This window comes from Idiotropiscis lumnitzeri, chromosome 3 (genome assembly GCF_059441095.1).
Source record: "Idiotropiscis lumnitzeri isolate Australia: NSW breed Sydney's pygmy pipehorse chromosome 3, RoL_Ilum_1.0, whole genome shotgun sequence".
Taxonomy (NCBI): domain Eukaryota; kingdom Metazoa; phylum Chordata; class Actinopteri; order Syngnathiformes; family Syngnathidae; genus Idiotropiscis; species Idiotropiscis lumnitzeri.
In genome coordinates this window covers 24,847,726-24,867,127 of record NC_142393.1, presented here as the reverse complement: position 1 = coordinate 24,867,127, position 19,402 = coordinate 24,847,726, and the positions used below count along the sequence as shown (strand labels likewise).

Sequence of the window (19,402 nt, the reverse complement as noted above, 5' to 3'; positions counted from 1 at the left end):
GAGTTCCTCCACCCCTACGCACCTACCCGCTGCCTCAGGTCTAAGGACCACATGCTGTAGGAAGTGCCAAGGACTAAGTGCAGCCTCAGGGTGGGTTGCGCATTTTGTGTTGCCGGTCCTTCCCTATGGAATGAACTTCCATTAAATGTTAGGCAAGCCCCCTCTCTGTCCACTTTTACAACTTGTTTAACTACACATTTTGATTGTCGCGGTTCTGCTGTGCTTCTAATATCTACTTTTCATGTGTTTTAATTCGTGTTCTAATATCCCGCAAATTTATATTTCACCATATGAAAAGCGCTTTGTTACAGATTCAGCTGTTGTGAAATTCACTATATAAAAAAGTTTTATTGTACTGCATCTTGTATTGTATTTATAATTGTTAGCTTTATTTTGTAATGTGGCCACTTTAAAAGCTTGTTGTACATGTTCCAAATCACAATATTCTTATTTTACTGACATGTTTTCATTAAGAGGTGTAACGTGATTCATGTTTTACTGGATGTAACATAGTTTTATTTCATATTGTAAAACTACTCCGCAATTGTAAAACATGATATTCATACTACCAGTGGTGCGTGGGCTCCCTCTTTTGGTGAATAAAAAAAACCCCAATTTGATGCTAAACTCAAATGTGCATAATTTTAATGTGACTTAGATGACTTAGATTTTTTTTAGTTCAGTTGTATTAAACTTTTGGTACACTTACTTTGCATGGACTAAAAAAACCTTTTTGATTTAATTTACTTTGCTTAGTTCTATGTACAATTCAACAATGTTAGAGAGTGTGATAATATTTTCGTGGTTTACGGACAGTAATTGTGACCGTCTCCTTTCAGTATGTCTGCATTATACTGCCCCAATGTGGCCAAGGCGCGCACACCACAAAGGAGACGCACAAGGTTCATTGAATTGAAGCAAATAAAGTGGCTTTTGGAAAAAAGAAATCTTAACATTCTATTTAATTATGCCATTATATGTTTTTTCCCCATAAATGAATACATTGCAAGCTGCTATTTTGTTATTAAAAAAGCACATCACAAAAATAATTTGTATTCTTTTATAGGGGCGGGAACAGATTCATGGCTTATCTACAATGATGATATTGGTACATTTCTTATTTGATGGGCTCATTATGGATGATCAGTGGCTTCATTTCTTTTCCACTAAAACTTTGTAAACTGATAGTAACCTCAAGTAGGAAATGTGAATATGCCAAATCACTTGTATGTGTGCAGCTATAAATAGCAGTGATAGTTATGCATATTGTGAAGGTGGAAGTTCATGTAAAAAAAAGAAAAAACACAATCACGTCACTGCAAGGACACTTTAATTTATCTGAAGCAATAAATATTCACATATCAAATCTCTATTCTTTCAGTACATTTAATACATTCACAACATAAAATTGAACTGAATGGTTCAAAATAATATCCATAAGCGCACTGACATAACCGTTAGGCTGTAGCATATTACTCTTAATTCCTTCTTCAGTCACAAATAATAAGAAATAAACAAGTAAATATTCCTTTTACTCAACATTTTCTGTCCCCGTTTGTCGTTTCTATGTACATACGCCATGGCACTCACATGCACACACCTGAATACAGACTGGGAGCACTTTCTCCCATAAGAAGCTTATAGCGTATTATTTACATTCTGATTTATACAGTACAATATATTCAATAAGTGCAGATATATCCATGCAAGAAGAGTCAAAAAAAGAAAAGGGCTAGACAACATATACATATAAAACCTTCATCGCACATTCTTGACTTTCCCCAAACCTCCTTTGTATCCTTCTTTTGTGTGGATTCACATTTCACCCAAGTTGTCTTTCAGTAAAGCTGGATTCCAAACATTGACATCATTTTGTTCTCCCTCCTCCACTCCCCCCCAAAACCAGAGATTTTCTCTTGATAATTGCTGGCACTGTAGGTAACTGTCAGTACTCACTACTTAAAATATTGCAGGAGGCCACAGAATAACAAAGAATGCTGTTTTACATTCTCAATCCTTGTTATTTCTTTATTTTTAGAATATAAAGCCCTCATGGGGATGCCACGACATCAGAAAATGTGGTAAGACAATTCTACAAAAGTGGCAGGAGGGTGAGAGAATAAGATGGTCATTTGTGACATCACATGTGCAAAAACCCCCCACAAAAACATCTTGTGAAAAGCTTGCTTCGTTAAAACATATCCAAATATCCAACAACGAATCGGGGCGTCCAGCAGGTAGGTGGTCCCAGGCATTCACTTGGGGTCATCCAGAGTGCCCCTAACCTCACCTGTCTCCGTAAATAAAAATATTTCGGGTTATATATAACGCATGGCAGCTTGTTTAAAGGTTCACTTGGCGTCCCTTCTAATAAGGTTAAAAAGCAACTCGCAGCCCAGACTTTTCTTCACTCCCCGAGCAGGCAGTGCGAGTTTTATAAGTTGGGTGGTCACCGCAAAATTAAAAACACCACCGGTTAGACGTCCGCCGTGATAATGAAATGACATCAAATGAAAATCCGCCTACGTTTCAAAACAAATGTTTACACCCGCCAACAAGACCCCCCTCGTCACCCATTGGCTCACAACAAACGAGGGGGCATCGAAACTGTCCGTTTTTCCCAAGTATCCACTGTGTGCTTTAACCGCCCCTGCGACAAATTTGCTTGATTTTGAAAAGGTGAGCTGAGGTGCTTTACATAATTGTGAAGAAACGCCATCTTTTTAAAACCTACACAACCAAACGTTTCCCAACAATGGGAGCATCATGAAAGTTTCTTTCCCCCATCAAACAAAACAAAAAAGGTAGTTAGTTAGATTAACGATCACTCCAGATTATATTTATAGGTGCAAATGATGTCAATGACTTTAAATCAAATCAAAGCAAAGGGGATTTCTATGTACTTTGAAGCTTTGTCACCCTGTACAAACACCTGCTGATACATTTACATACCGATCAAACAAATAGACAATATTCATCATACACATAGCAGATCTAATTTTGATAAAACAGCGAGAAGCTTCAGAAACATTCACAATAGATTGTTGATTGTATCATTAATTTCCAAACTCCTCGAGGAATGCATTACAAAGCTGCATGGCTACAGTTGACATGTTAAAGATGCTTAAGCGAAACTCAACGTCTGCCGTTCAAAAGTTCAAAGACAAAGCCACATGTTTGAGGTCATCATTGGAAAAAAAAATATTGTCAGCAAACCCTGCAGTGGATGGAGACATCATGAAGTCAAGAGAATTATTGCAAAGTCAAAGGGCAATTTTTGCTGTTTTGAATGTGAAACTTTTGCTGAACTGTTCAGTAGTCTTTGCATTAATCATTAAAGTAAAAAGGTGAATGTACAGTGTGGTTGTTATTTTTCATATATATAAATAAATACCAAGAATGAGGGCCATTCTCCCGTTTGCAGGCAAGTCTTTTTTTACATGCATGGCTTGTGCGCCTTTCACTGAGGCGCATTCTCCCGTCCAGACTACTGACACACCCTCCTTGTAATTTGCAAACGTGTGCGCACCCACCAAAGCCGCATTACTCATTTTAGTCTGAGGGTGGTTGTACATAATGTAGCATGTAGTTTTCCTGAGACTTGTGAATATCATTCGGATCCACTTGAAAAATAGAGCACACACTGAATACGAAAATACCTTACGTAGCGGATGTGTGATCACCAGTCAGACTTAGACACAAATGTCTTTTAAAAAAAAAAATCTGTATAAAATAAATACTTCCATCCACTAGCCGAGCCGCTGGTCCTCACAAGGGGCGCAATAAATGTAATTTACTCTGAACGCCGTGCTTCTGGCTGAATACGTTTGGAGGTCCATCAAGAGAAAAAAAAAAAAACGAAGATAAGGGTGATTTTCTGCTTATAAACTGTATAAAGAGGTGTCTACTAATGCTGTCTACATGCCCTGGTCGTTATTATTGACATATTTGAATTTGGCAAAAACCCTTTGTGTTGAACCCTCAGGTTAAATACAGCACTGCATCTGATTTGGCTTTCTGTCCTCTGAACGGACTAGCAGGTGATCCTGATGTCACTTCCGGAATATGGACATAGTTGCTCTGCCACCATGGGGTGCACAAGCATCTTATAATTTGATATGTGCCATGGATGAAATACTGCGGCTCTGATTCGCGAGTTACATGCAAAGCTTGCCGCCAGCGCTCATTCATTCTGAATGGAGAGCTCAGTCCCATTCATTTGGCTGCTTGTTAAAATCAATGGCTCGTCATTCTCAATTTTCAGCATGCGAAACCCTCCAGTGGCCCGTCAAAGCTGCCAACTTGTGCCACGATCATGGTACCGCTGGAGCGGTGAGGCTGGAGATCCCTCATTTAAGTGAATGGGACTACTGAGAAAAGTGCATGTGATCGCGAAAACCTCTTACTCCAAGCTTAAATACTTCATCCAGTAGTACATATGAAATGGTAACTATGGTTCATCATTCATCTAATCCATCTATCCATTATCCAAATTTATTTTATAAACCAGGACTGTATGTTTGTGACTTTGAGCTCTGTCTCATTCGTGTAAAACCAGGAAATGTGCATGTGCAGCAGAGTTCCTTGCTGCGTTGCTGTCAACCAATCAAATGACAGTGATTTGTGAATTGTTACGTTGGGCACATTATGGCTGTTAGGCAGGCACAGCTGTGTCCTGCACCTTCAGCAAGAGTCAGCTGTCGCCGGGCAGTTAACTGAATCAAAACGTGCAATTTGATGTTTCATTTTCACAAGCCACTGGACTTACTACAGCCTCTGGACTGCACAAGAGAAAATGAGCCCAGGTTCACAAGGGAATGTGCGCCACATACATGCAGAACCAGATTGGACAAGGAAGGCCCACATTTCAGGATTGCTCCAACCAGAGCGCATACCTGCCCAGGGTTCATACAGTTTAGGACCAGTTACATTCAAGACTGTTTAATTCCATTTAAAGTTCAGTTTAAGACCAACTCAGCAATGTTCCCAAAGTAACACGTTGTCCAATGTTGCTACAGTACATAAATGACGTGCGTCTACGATCAAAAGTCCCGACTAAAGCCGCATACGTTTTTTTTGGTGCCGCTATTTTGATTGCATTATGTTACCACAAGAGCCATTTGGTAAATTCTTTTGAAGAATGTAAATTATTTTTGACATTTGAGACTCCTATTAATCATGTGTCAAAATATGTTAAGAAATTTGAATTTAAGATTGATGTAATGCAATTTAATGCCATTGAAGGCCTTGTTTTTAAACTCTGGGATTCATTTCCTTTCAAGACTTGTTAAGGTTGGCGTGAGGATAAATGTCAAATTTGAGTGGACGGGAGAAAGCACACGTCCAGGAAGATGCCTTTTCCCACTTTCGAATACGTGAGAATATGACCCTCAATAACCCTTCAAACGGGTTACAAGCGATGCATTGCCACTATAAAGAGATATTAATCTTTAATTATATGGCTTTTGACTTGTTTTAACATTATGTGCAGTGTGTTGATGTGACGCGTGCGCGCTTGCGATCTACATATGCGGGAAACGGAGGTGAAAGTAACAGAGGCGGAGCAAACTGCGTTTCCTCTTGTCAGCCACGTTGCCGCTGTTGCTCTCGGTTCTGGCTGATCTGGCCCTGGCCCTTGCCCTTCCTGCATCCTCCACCCTATCGTCCGACCTATGACCCTGGGTCGCCCAAGCCCTGCTCACACTACGGTGCTTATCCGGTTGATAGGCTTGGACTTGGAGCTGCCCCCCGTACCTGTCGCTCCGGCACCTGTCACCTGCGGCCCTGGCTGAGGCTGCCCGGGGTGCTGGGGGGGGAGAGGGGAGAGAGGTGTAAGAGGGGTAAGGGGGGACGAAGGGGGGGGTAAAGGGGAGTGTGGTGGGGGAGGGGGGATGGAAGAGAGAGCCGGGTACTGGGGCAGATACGGGCCGGCGGAGACTGCGTGATGCGCGTTGACGGTAGCGGACGGCAGATTGTGGGGCAGGGTGCCGAAGATGAAGTGTGTTTGATGGCTGGAGTGGCTGGCTGGGTGCGGCGTGTGCACGTGCCCGGGGTGGGTTTGGGAGTGTGCGTGGGGGTGCGGATGAGAATGGGACAAGGTTAGGGGTGGTTTGGTAACAGGGCCGCCGGCACACCCCCTGATAGAGTGTGTGGGCTGCACGTGGTACAGGGCGAACTGCGGGCTCGGGGAATGCTGGGAGAGAGGAGAAAGGGGCGGGGGACGTCCCACTACCATGTTGGTATAGCGACCCGGAAGCCCATGCTGTGAGAGCTGGGAGAGATGGCCCAGCTGCAGGTGCGGCGCGTGCGGGGGGCAAAGGGGTGTACGACAGGGTGGCGGGCCTCTCTGTATAGTATGAGGCGGCACCCCTTGCAAAGGTGGAGTGACAGTTTGGGCGTGGTAGCGATGGTGGTGGTAGTAAGGTGGCGGGGGCTGCACGGTGGCCACGTGGCAGTATTGTGCATGCAGCGCCTGGATCTTGGAAGGCCCCCCTTCCAACTGTTGGCACAGGGATGAAGGGGAGAGAGGAGGGGGCCCTCCCGTCGTTGGCGGGGGGACGGGTGCGGGGTAGGGTGGCCCCGGTGGAATAAGGGGCCCTGGCGGTTTGGTGCGTTTGCTGCCAAATAGTGAGCCCAGGAAGGAGCCGCTGTTGTTGCCGCTCCCCCCAGGGCAGCTCCCCGCTCCCGCTCTCTCGGCACTGCTGGGGACGCTCCCGACTCCTGTCCCAGCAGTGGTATGTTGCTGCCCCGGCCCACCCCCCATCCCCGTCCCGGGGCTCAGGATGGGGCGATGAGGCCGGAAGTCTTCTGTTGCGTAGCAGCCTGGTACTGGGTAGCGCTGGTGAGGTTGCGGACTGCTAATGATGGATCCCTGAAAGGAAAAGAGTGTCATCTTGCTCCATAAACACCCAGGGAAGCTCTTCCGCATTAAGCGTGATCTACACTAGGTGTGTCAAACTCATTTTTGTCATGGGCCAAGTTTTGGTTTGTAAACATACAATCTCATCTCTTAAATACAGCATACATAGATGCCCTTGCAATTGATTATTTTATATAGTGCAACCTCAGTTTCATGATTAATCTGTTCCAAAAGGTCAGAGTAAAACTGAACTACAGCTGCACTGTACTTCTGCAGCAATTCTTTTGCATACCACTAGAAGGCGCCCACGTACCAAAACACTTTGAGAATCACTGCATGTCAGCATTCCTTGCATACTCGCATTTCTGGGCCTTTTTTTGAGCTATTCTCGGAAAATTAAAGCATGAAGTATAATAGCGGCACACAAACACAACACACAAAGCCGAACAAACCATCCGCGCTCATGCTCACACCTAGGGACAATTTAGAGTGTGCAATCAACCTACCATGCATGTTTTTGGAATATGGGAGGAAACCGAAGTAACTCACGCAGGCACAGGGAGAACATTCAAATTCCACACAAGAAGGCCGGAGCCGAAATCGAACCCTACACCTCTGAACTGTGAGGCCATAGTAGTAACCAGTTGTCCACCATGCCGGCCCTACTGCATAGTATTCACAAAAAAAATATTATTTTGAAATCTGAAGATCTCGAATATTTTGACAAGCGTATATTTAAGTATACAACTATTATTCAATTCATATTTGAAATCATTTGATGAAAACAAATCTAATGTGGAATGCCGGCTCCGGGCCCCCAGGTTTTGAGTTTGACACCAGTGTTCTCCGCTGTGCCATTATTGCACTCTTAATGACAGAAGAGAAAATGCACAACATGAAAGCCTCAGTGTGATGAGAGGAGATGAAATGAAACAAGGTCAGAGTGACAGTGTTACAAACAGCTAGAGGTGAGTCATTGACACAATTATAAGACTTTTTCTGACACACTGTGAGATCATTGCTCGAAATATCTGACGCTGCCTGAAACAGTATCTCTGGTCATGCAGTTACTTCCTTAATCTTTATTCCATGTGACATGTTATGCAACCATTCTTGAGCTACAAGGGCCTATTTATTCCACAAAATTGTAACATTTTGTCTGAAATGGCCCATGGCATATAGCTCAAGTGTCAAACTTAAGGCCTGGGGGCCACATCTGGCAGGCCATATCATTCTATGTGGCCCACGAAGGCAAATCATGTGCGTCAATTTCATTCGATTTCTTGCTAGAATACTGCAAGTTATTTTCTTTCTTAGTAACATTAGGATATTGCTACTGTTTTTTTTTTTTTTGTAACCAATTGAACTATTTCTTTGCCGGCTTCTGATTTCAAAACTATTTGTCCATCAGTTTGTTGTGTATTATTGTGTTCACAGTAATCATGGCCATCTGAGGCACACCATAAATACCATGTGGCCTGTGACAAAAATAAATTTGACATTTGACTCTGTGGAGAACAGGATTTACATGTTCACACGAGTGGCATTTGAAAGGTGTGATTCGACATCCAACTAAAGACAATACAAAGGGTGCAGTACATGCTCGTACACTCCCGAGCAACCCGCTCAATTTTAGAGAAGAGGTCTGTTCTTAAAGGCCTGAAGACTTTAAATGCAAAAGCTAACAAGCTGCATTTACACCAAAAAGAAACTGAGCCGACTGGCAGACTGCCTAGGACGGCTTTGTTCGAGGTTGCATTTCCTAACCCTGCAAAACCAAACAACTAAAAAGTTTACATCATCATTAACTTGATCATTAACTTTGTTTTGATCACATATACTCTCAAACATGTCTGCGTCTGTTATTTCTTGTTAGTTCATAGCCAAATAATTTTAATCGTGCTTGAGAGTGACTGTAAAATTGCATAATTGCGTGAAACAGCAAAAGAGAGATGCTGACGTTGTCATGAAACTCATCAGTGTAGTAACGTGTCAATCACGAACAATCCCATCATGAACGCTCCTGGCCGGAGCCAAATGCTGATTGTTTTTTTTTTGTTGTTTTTTTTTATTTAAGATGAAGTGAAGGTTTAGTTCATGAGATTGTAGTTGTAGCACACGCACATGTTAATAATTTTTCATTCACGGAACATAATACTAATTTACAGTTACGTGAAAGTCTTAGACTTTTTGTTTTGAACAAAATAATTTTCTTTGAGTTGTCTGGTTTTGCGATGAAATGACATCAACGAGCATATTGGAAGACATTTTCAATGAAAGTTTAATTTTTTTTTTTTTCCAAAGTTAGCTTCTCAATTGTCTAATAACTTTTAATATCGTGAAGAAAATCTTTCGCTTTTTCCTGTAGCCAGAAATTTAAAAATTGTATTTTACTCAGTTAAAAAAAATGTAGACATCTGCTTTTGCATTTCAACTCTCATACAGCCTTTGAGACTTACTTCCATAGTGCTGTCCAGAGAACCAACACTGTTCCTTCGACCACGCTTCCCTGCACCCCACCAGGAAGAATAAAGTTAGTAAAGAGAGGAAGATGTCAAAGTTGTATTCACATGAAGAAAAAGTATGTTTCAATGGACCTTTTCATAATATTTGTAAACAATAGGTGCCGGGATACCTCCAGGTGGCAGAACTTGAGTGACTACCGCTGACCTGAACTGAAAACGTCAAAAGCCTTTTTGGTTTGCTGTAGGTTGCGCCGCCATGTATACCGCAAAAAGTTTAGCTTCCCTTTTCCTTCATAAAAATCTAAATTAATCCAGCCGAACCTGTGAGTAGAGAAGATACATCTAGGGGATGCTGTAAACCAGGGGTCCCCAAACTATGGCCCGTGGGCATGGTACGATCGACCTCCACATTTGGTCCGGCCCCTTGAGCAATACCAGAAAAATACCCCTCCCCCTCTCTCAGACAAAATCCTAGATTCGCCTTGTCAAATTGAATGGAACAATGGTGAAAAGAAAAGATTGAGAATGCAGGTTATTTAACCTGTGATGGAAAACGTTTTTTTTGTTCAATGCAAATAAAAAGCAGTTTTTGTGTCAAATATTTATTTCACAAATAGTGTTATTTATTTTATTAATAGTGATATTATTTATTTATTGATTTGTTTTTTGCTGTGAAGAAAGGGTGCTTTTGTGTGGATTTGTGGAAAACAAATGTTTATGTTTGGACACCCCTGCGAGTCTGCTAGATTACATCAATTCTACAGCACACTCTCCATTTTGCCCTTAAATAGCTTTGCAGCAGAAATCTCCACTGGCAGGCTACAACAAGAACATATCCTTAAGCGCATCTGAAAATAAACCAGATGTAAATATTACTAATATTGGGCCATTAACACCAAAAGTGGGGACTAAATGGCAGAAGCAATTGTGGTAGGATGAACTACACTAACGTGAACCAACAGAGCGAGAATTGTTTTGATAGAGCCAGGTCACACCGACCTCACTGTTTTGATTGTCCACAAGTTGCAAGAATGGAACCTTGCTCTGAGAAGAAGGGTTTTTATGCTAGTGGTGCAAGTTTCTGCCACCCGGAAGTATGGGAGACATTATGGTGGAAAGGTCTATAAAACCAGAGAATACAGTCATAGCTGAAGCCACCCATCCACCTGGCAGCAAGGGATATAGAACTTTCTCGACCGGGCACTTTTCCTCACCTGTGTCAGATAAGTCCCTGAGAGATGAGCTGAGTGCAGTGCGCTTGAGACCTTCGCCAACGGAGCAGTTGTCATCAAAACTCGTCCTTCCCAAGGTTCCATTCACAATGTCACCCTTCACGCCAGTTCCACCTCCTACCACACCTCCAGTCAGCAAGCTGGGCCGCATGACACCTTTCTGCTTCTCCAACTCCGCTGTAAATGAGAAGCACTGATTGAGTGTGACATTCATTGCATTAAAATCATTTTGCTGGCGGTCCATTCTTCCCTTCTGAAAATCTGTCCGAGGGTGAGACCGTTCAGAATTTCCACCTCACGCTTACGCAAAGGTTGATGTGTTAGCACAGTTAAGCAACATTAGCTTCTGATACCGAGTAAATACTTGGAATATTTGCAAAAATGTGAACATGAGTTGGCAGGCTGTTTGTGGTTGATGATGTTTCGGCTGCATGCACCGCATGCACCGATCCTACAAATTAATGCACAAGGTGTAATTGCTTATTATTGCTAAATAGGCAACACTTAGTTGCACCGCTGTAGCTTTAGCCCTGTTGTCATGGTAACGCAAGCTGAGTGATTTCAAACAAAGTGTGAAGAATGTCCGCTAAGAGCTTTGGTTCTTTAGCCTATTAGAGATAACATGGTGTGTAATCCACAACAATGTCCAGTAGATGGAGCGCTTACATTCAACTCTATATTTCTCCATCTCTTGCACTTCAGCAACACTCTCCCTGAGGTCACTGACAAAGCGGGTGCGGTCTTGCTGACTCGGGGCCATAAAGACGATGAGAACTTTTTTTTCCCCACCCAAGACAGCGGAGGTCAGGCGGATACCATGAGGATAATCTAAAAGCAGAATGACAATAATAAATACAGACATTGAATGACAATGATGGGGTTGAAATGTGTAAAAGAAATAGAGCTTCTTACATGAGTTCTGGAACATGTGCACTTGCATCTCAACCAGAGGGAAAGATTGTCTAAAATTGTACGTCACTGAGGTTTTCTTCTTCTGAAAGATTTTGGTTACCTAATGCAGAGCATGAAGACAATTTTTAGGAGGCCTTAAAAAATACATGAAAATGCAATATCCTCAATGTTTAAATCTGCCAAACGTTTTAACATTGAAGCATCTTCTTGATGCCCTCCATTCATTCATTCAACTAACTGTACGTTACAACTGTTTTACGCAGTTTGATGCAACAAAAAAAGTTCACAATAAAGTCGCAATCTAAAACCACATTGAGAGTCTCTAAGTTACAAATGAGAAAGAACATATAAAAAAGTCGTTAAGTGACCTGTATGAATTTTTCGAGATACGAGTCATCATTGGGTCAATTTTGTACTTTCACTTATGAGCGCAAATTTGAAATAGGAGCGATTCATGGTGGCAGTGAAGTCAACTCAACACATTTTACAATGAGCTGCAGTTCAGCAAATAGTAAACAATGTTTATTGTTACTCCCAGTTGAAGTTTCCCGTCAAACTAAACATAAAACAAGGAGCACTAAACCTTGAGTATTTAAAATAGCCAAACGACTGTCTAAAGAAAGGCCCTGCAAGCTTGATAGTAAGGCTAATAAGCACCAATGTTTTAGTTCTTTAATTCTTTAAGCAACAGATTTGACACAAATGGTTCAGCGGCGGCAAGTAGACATAATATATCATAACTAACAGTCACATAGTTTTTTTCCTTGGCATAGAACCACTCCCGTTTGTGCCGTATTGAGAAGCATAGCTTAATGGAATGTCCAAATATAGAAGGAATTAAACTCGTATCTCAAGAGAACAATGTATAACATTTTCCACGAATGGGTGCCTGTGAGCCAGAGGAGGATAAGATAGCACCAAAAAGGTCACCTTACCACCAAAAGGTCATTAAAGAGAAAGACCTCGCGCTGATGTAACCCCGTTCTCTGAGGTCTGTTGGTGTCCGGCACCTCATACAGCTGGCAGCAGCACACGAGCCTACGATGGGGCAGGGACAGAACCTAACAAGACAAATACAACAATTTGATTTACATACGGAAGATAGATAGATGGACGGACAGACAGGCAGACAGACAGACAGACAGATAGACAGATAGATAGATAAAAAAGTGATCCTTACAGGCTTCTTGCCCACAAGAACTCTTTCCACCGCCTGTACTTGAGAGACATGGTCATCGTTGGTCCGCAGCTCCCATTTCTGTATCCGCTGGTAGATCCCAACAAGAAGGTCCCTGGGAATGTCCTGCCCATTATCTACGCCTAGTATGAACAAAAGGGAGGGATTGCATCTTTAAACATCTGATCAGATTAGTGAGCACAAAATAAAATACTACAAAGTCAATAAAAATGATAATAATAACAAATCGCTACGAGACAAATTAGACATTAAGTATAGTTTGCGACCTCCCTTTGTATGTGAAATAATCACTGAATTGATCACAAATAATAAAAAAAAAAATTAAACCTGAAATACACATCAAACATTAAAATGAGGCTTGTCGCTATGCAGACAGCAAGTTTTCACCTAGTTCTTTTTTTTTTTACTTCTCATGTATAGTACATTATTTCCCTCTTCAAGTACTCAACATTTCTCAATACAGTACAGTTGTACCTGCATTTAACTTTCAAGTACAATACGCTACCTTTGCATTAAATATTTTAAGCATTAAGAATTATTTCTAAGCACCGTGTCTACAGTTAATTCGGAACATGGACATTTTGTGTTTGTGACATCAATTGTCGGGCCCAACATGGGCCCACTATTGGATGTTATCATTTATTTGGGATTCATTTTCCAAAATGACTAGCATCATCACTGTAATTGCACATTTATCCAATTACTAATTCAAGTAAGACGGTTGAGACAATGTCCAGTAGTCATTGTGATCATCTACAAAACATTGTTTTCTAAAAACAAATCAATGAAAGAGAATTCCATCATCGCTATTGTGTATTTTGTGTTGTTTTGATGATTGAGCAGCACCTCTTAAATTCTTGATGAAATCCTCCAGTTTCATCTTTCTCTCTGCTTTGACGTTAGGGCTGTACATGTCCGTGTTGAGAAGGATTATAGCAAAGGCCAAGATGAAGATGGTGTCAGGGTTCTGGAACTGCCGAACCAGAACCGGATTACATACGCAGTATCTCTGACTGAATGGGAGATATAAAACACAGTCAGCATAGTTCGGTGGCTTCGAAGGTGCGCTAACCGCTACCAGTGCAAAGCCTGGAAGTTATGATGCACACAAACCTAAAGGCCTCAATGAGCCGTTCCACTTTTTGTGCTTCTCCTTGAACTTTAATTTGAGCCTGGAACTTCCTCAGCGCGTCATCCAGGTCCATTCCGGAGAAGTCCATCTCATCAACCACGCAGCTGAAATAGACACAATTCTCTTTGCATGTTAGCTCAGATCAGACAAGCAACAAAAAGTAGGGCTCCCTTCCTATACTCACTCTAAAACATCTTTGTTGAATTGCTTCTGCCGGTTTCCCAGAAACTCGCCAATCATCTGCCTGCTCAGACCTTTCCTCTCAAGGATGAAACGAGCAATTCCAACTGGAGTGTCTGACACAAAGCCTCTCTCAATTAGGTACTGGATTCCTTTCTCTGGTTTCCTGCCATTGAAAGAAACATAGGTCAACTACAAAGATATGAGTTCATTGAGTGCATTGCCTGTATGTTTTCAATCCAAACTTATTACTTGTTGAAGAGGTTGAGACCAATGCGGTACTGGCGTCTCTGAACTACGTCGCTGTTGAAGGGCGGAGAGTCCCAGCTATTACGGCTTTCTCTTTGATAAGTCTGCTTGCCCAGAGGAGGCAGAGGTTCCCGAAGGCTGTCCTGAGACGAGGAACCGGAGCTGCAGTTGACTGTCTCGTTGGAGTTGGTCGTAGAGTTTAGAGAGTCATTGTCTCCATCTGAGCAACACGGTTGCTCCAACCCTCCGGAGGGCAGCGCTGTGGAGGAGGAGGAGGACAAAGGGGTGGTGGGGGGCTGTTGGGGCGATGAAGACGACGAGGGCGTGTCAGGGTACTGATGGTGGTGGATTGGGTGGTGATGGTGGTGATGGTGGTGCGAGGCCACCTGGTGAGGGATGTGCGTCGGGATGGCTCTGCCTGGCGCTCGGATCTGACCCTGGGCGGCCGCTGTGGATGGCGAGCGAGCGCTGGTGTTGGGGGAGTGTTTGAGCGTTCCCTGAGGAGAGCCAGCCCCCACTCCAGACTCCTGCTCGTAAACCAGCTGTCTAGATAGAGAGCCCCGGTCTGAACGGTCGCTCATGTCCACTGAGCTGTCACTCGGCGGCTCAATGGTGAGGAGAGGCAGGTGTGCGCCCCTCAGACGATAGTCCCTACACTCTGTGCAAGGTGTACTGCGCCGACTGTTACTGCTGCCCCCACCCTCTGTGTCCCTGCTGTCTTCACGCACAGCGACACCCCCGCCGGGTCCCCAGTATTCTGTGTCTGTGCTGCTGGGTGCCCGGTCTGGGGAGAGCGGAGAGGATGGTATGCCGTCATCCATGTAAAGTGTGACATCGCTGTACGAGGTGGCCGTACTGTCTCCGTGCATGCTGAGTCCTCCTCCGGCTCCTCTGGCTCTTTCGCCCAGTCCGCGTCGAGAGGAGGGGTTGCTGCTGCTGCTCCACATACACTCCCCAAAATCTTCACTAAGACCACCACCTTCCCTGCTGCCTTCTTGAGAGTCATTGCGACTCGTGCGGCAAGTCAGTGCATCGTCGATCGAGTCTGCTAAGGACTTAACCTGGACAGGACACAAACGGAGGAAGCAGTTAGTAGATAATTCTTGTTGGAAATTGTCACCAAACAGAACCACAAAAGTCCAATTGTGGTCCTCTAATTACTCCGATAAATTTCAGCAATTGGGACTTTATTTAGCTAGTTAGGAAAATTAAAGACCGTGTAAGCGAATTCAGAGATTTGCTTCCAAACGCGTGGCTCTTGTATCAGTATTTCTCAATCTACTAATCACTTTATACTGCTTGATGACTCTCAGCATCATTTGCACTTTTGTCTCAGTATTTCCACACGAACCCTAAAGCGTCCAACCTTACATCAGTGGTCCTCAACCTTTACTCCGCAACGGACTGGTAGAATCAAGTCCATACCCTTCGCGGACCTACAATTATTCTGATTCAGAGTCAAAGATATTTGCTGAAAATTTGCAATGAGTGAGAACTAACTAAGCACTTATTTTATAAAGATATAGTATTAAAGTGGTTTTCACTATTTCAATTTTTCAGATTATTATTCAGGGATATTCTCATTCACATAATTTCTTTCTCGGGCATTGAATTGATTGCAACTAGATTGCTCTGGTTGTTTTAGAAGACATTGCGCATTTTATTCAAAATGGCTTCATCAGTTCATGCAACAAGGGTTGGTTCGGACTGACCAGCCTTTTTGGCCATGGCTAAAACGCCACCCAGTGACACACTTTGTTCCTTTGATCACATCAGTTGTCCAATGGCGCAGTTACAAATTTTTTAGGCCAGTGATTCTTAACCATAGGGCCACGAGCACCATCTAGTGGCTGTCGATAATTTTAATTTGAACCAATTTAATACAAATTAGTTGTTGCCAAGGAGATGCTCAGTTACAATTTAGCCACCTTCCACTAGGCATCAGACTGTTATTTACCTGTAATAGAGGAAACCTTAAATAGAAAACCGAAATCCTATGTTATAGCAAACAACACCAAATGGCAAAAAAATATGCAAGTGTAACTGTAGCTTGATTAAGGACGGCTGAGAGAACGGAACCCAGTGTGAAGTGTGGATTAACATTATCCAAAGAACCACTGGAACCTTCAAAATCGACGCACCATATAGAAACCAATCATCCAACTAGGGAAGTCTGATGAAATTTTGAGAAAAAAGAAAGCGGGCTACACTTTCATAAAAATTCCATCGTTGCAATTACTACCAACACTAAAGTTATTTGAAAGCCAGCTTCCTCGTGAACGGGTGTGTGGCACCGAGTAATTAAGGGTTCACCATAACAGAAAAGCTGGTTCTTCTGGCTGTGGAAATGTACCGTGAGATGGACATACAAACATAATAAAAGTCAACACAAATCATAATTCATGAAAGAGCTGCGCTCCAAGATCAAAAAGGCTAAGAACCCCTAGCGTAAACCTTGTCCACACACAACAAGTGACAGTGTAACCGCAAAGGTTTCTTATCATTTTCATCCACGCTGAGCTGACATTTGAAAGCCAAAATAAGATCCTTTTTAAAACCGGTTCCCAGAGTGATCAAATTTGAAAACGCTGCCCTGTCTTGTTTTGGTGACTTCCTGTGGCAGTGTTACAGCGCCACGTCATGCCTGGCATACGCATATATACTGTGTTTCAACATTGTTAAACGTAAAACGTTATTAGAAAAAAAAGAAATAGCTCTGTTTCTGTGTGGATGGTCTAAGTTATTCTTACTACCACCATAGTGTGCACGAGCAAGAGCGCTATGCATACACCCTGGAAATACATCTTCTCTGGCGACTACAAAACCAGCTTAGTGTTGTGATTTAAATTCCCACGCGAGGAGGTTATTCTGTGGGGGAGCCGGCCGCCTCTCAGCCAGGAGGAGCCTCGGGAATCTTTTAGCTCACAAGCTAGCTGGTGGCTAGTGACTCTTGTCACATTGCGAAAAGCCCCGCATCAACCTGGTCGGATATATTCTAACCGACAAGGGCTTTAGGTGGATTTATTTTTGAGACTCCAACATGCAGGGATGTGGAGACATAAGAAAGATGAATTCTTGAGTATATCTTAATTGAATATGATATAGTTGTCAGACATTGCACATTTGCAGCAATTACCTTTAAATGTGTATTTGCAAACAGCTCTCTAAAAATTCCCTTTGCAGAGTCTTTAAAAATTTACTTGTGAGTGCTGACAGAAATAGAGTACTCAAATCAGGATACGTATGCCGTGATCAATTCTTCAAAGTATTGCCACTTTGTAGACTTTATAGACGTTCTTAAGCTGTCTTTTAAGGTTCAAAGGATAAAAAAAAAAAAACAGGAGACCTGTTTGCAGAAGGAGTCCTCCAAGTGGGTGTAGTCTCCCGTGCGGTCGTTGTCGGGGGAATGAGGAGGGCCTATGGCCACACTGTGGGTGAAGTTGGTTTGCGTCTGGGCCTGCTGCTGAGGTTGCCGCTCGTCAAATGAATACTGAAGCCTCATGTTGGACAGGATGATGCGACGTGTCATGCGACTCTCTGAGGCCGAGCTTCGAAGGCGCTCAAAGTTCTTGTTCATTCGATACTGCCTGAAGGCTGTCTGGATGGTCCTGGCTGCCCTCCGACTCACGAAGGAGCCCCCATACTTTCTCTCTAGCATTTCGACCTGGGGAGATTGGGAAGAAATTATTATGCATTGCCTATTTGGCAGTCCTGTAATAAAAATTTGGTACTGGGTTAAATACAATATTCATGTCTCAAATTCATGTTGTGAGATACGTGGTGCCGTACTGGACCAGGGCCATCAGCCACCTTTAATGTCGGAAAATGGACGCTTTCAGTGGCTTTTGAAGCAACAACATTCATTGCTGTCTTTGTTACCTTTTTATCCTGCAGATCTGTTGAGAGTTCATAACTGTCTGAGAGAGCCTTGCATCTCTTGTTCTCCTCCTCCTCCTGCTTGCGTAGGGCTAGACTGGCCGGTTGGTGGCGTGTTCGCAGTATCCAGGCCAAGCTGGCTGAACTGGAGGCAGCCACGCATGAGGGGGTCCTGGAGCTGGGGTTGGACACGTTGCCGTTGCTGTCACCGTAGCGCTCTGAGCCACGCAGGTAAGGCGTCTTGCTGAAAGTGCTGTCCTTGTGGGTGCCTGTCTCCCCTGGACACTGCGACTCCACTTCCACACTGGAGAAGAAATAGCTTACACTATTAGGATGATGAAATAAGCCTGCATACGAGAGAACAATTGACCCATTTGCAACATTTGTATGATGGAACTCAAGCTATAGCTCAGAGGGGACCAAACCTTGTCCCTTTGGCGTTCATGTGGAACCATAATAGCAGAAGTGGGCAATCCGTCAGTTGAGGGAAGTTGTGTCTATTCGTAACTGACGAATGCCCGTTTTGCTGACGAATGGCAGGACATTTTATTGCAGGGGTCTTCATTCCTGTTCCTCGAGGGCCGGTGTCCTGGCCGTTTTCCACCTCTCCCTGGTGCAACACACCTGAGCGATCATTATCGAGCTTCTGCAGACCTTGCTGATTATCTGATCATTTGAATCAGCTGTGTTGCAGCAGGGAGAGATGGATAACCTGCAGGACACCGGCCCTCGAGGAACAGGGTTGAGGACCCCTGCTTTATTGACATGGCAACTTTATTTTGTTTTTAATGACTAGGAAGCATTTTAATCCACCAGGATTGTACCTTTGGCCACAATGCAACGCTGTATTCTTGTTAAGGTAAGCAAAACTTTAAACTAAAACTTTTAAGATTTAGAGCAGTACAAGGTTCATGATTAACAATTTAATAGATTGACAAGTAAGTGTTGGCTATTTGAAGTGTGTATGTACATGTGTAAAGCTTTTTGAGCAGAACCGACACTGTATGATGTAGCTACTAGTACACTCAATTTATCATTTTACTCAAATCGGTTTAAATAATAAGTGAATGGATGGATTTTTCATCTGTTTGACTTTTTTTTACGAATTGACGATTGATGGTCTGGCAGACCTGTGATATTTACTGACTGAAGAGCGGTTAAAATAACACGACGGACTGACAGGCTGACGATTACAGTTTCATTTAGCTTGCCAAAATGGCGAACTGACGATGACGGACGGGTGTCCAGGCCGCTGACTAATGCCATTGACGAACCAGCAAATTGAGTAAATTTCCCACC

The 19,402-nt window shown here is 43.1% G+C and overlaps 1 protein-coding gene across 2 annotated transcripts in view; it reads right to left on the bottom strand.

The window, feature by feature from the left end:
• Positions 1-1,313: 1,313 nt before the first annotated feature.
• iqsec2b (IQ motif and Sec7 domain ArfGEF 2b) overlaps positions 1,314-19,402 on the bottom strand; it is a 50,580-nt gene continuing 32,491 nt past the window's right edge. For both annotated transcript variants that reach the window (XM_088289506.1, XM_088289507.1), the window contains 13 exons: positions 18,107-18,407; positions 17,574-17,891; positions 14,231-15,288; positions 13,983-14,144; positions 13,780-13,902; positions 13,513-13,679; positions 12,649-12,788; positions 12,404-12,529; positions 11,469-11,568; positions 11,223-11,384; positions 10,539-10,733; positions 9,319-9,368; positions 1,314-6,871 (listed from right to left, as the gene is read on the bottom strand). In XM_088289506.1, coding sequence (XP_088145632.1) covers positions 5,699-6,871; positions 9,319-9,368; positions 10,539-10,733; positions 11,223-11,384; positions 11,469-11,568; positions 12,404-12,529; positions 12,649-12,788; positions 13,513-13,679; positions 13,780-13,902; positions 13,983-14,144; positions 14,231-15,288; positions 17,574-17,891; positions 18,107-18,407 — 4,075 coding nt within the window. In that variant the 3' untranslated portion in view covers positions 1,314-5,698. The remainder of the gene's footprint in view (positions 6,872-9,318; positions 9,369-10,538; positions 10,734-11,222; positions 11,385-11,468; positions 11,569-12,403; positions 12,530-12,648; positions 12,789-13,512; positions 13,680-13,779; positions 13,903-13,982; positions 14,145-14,230; positions 15,289-17,573; positions 17,892-18,106; positions 18,408-19,402) is intronic.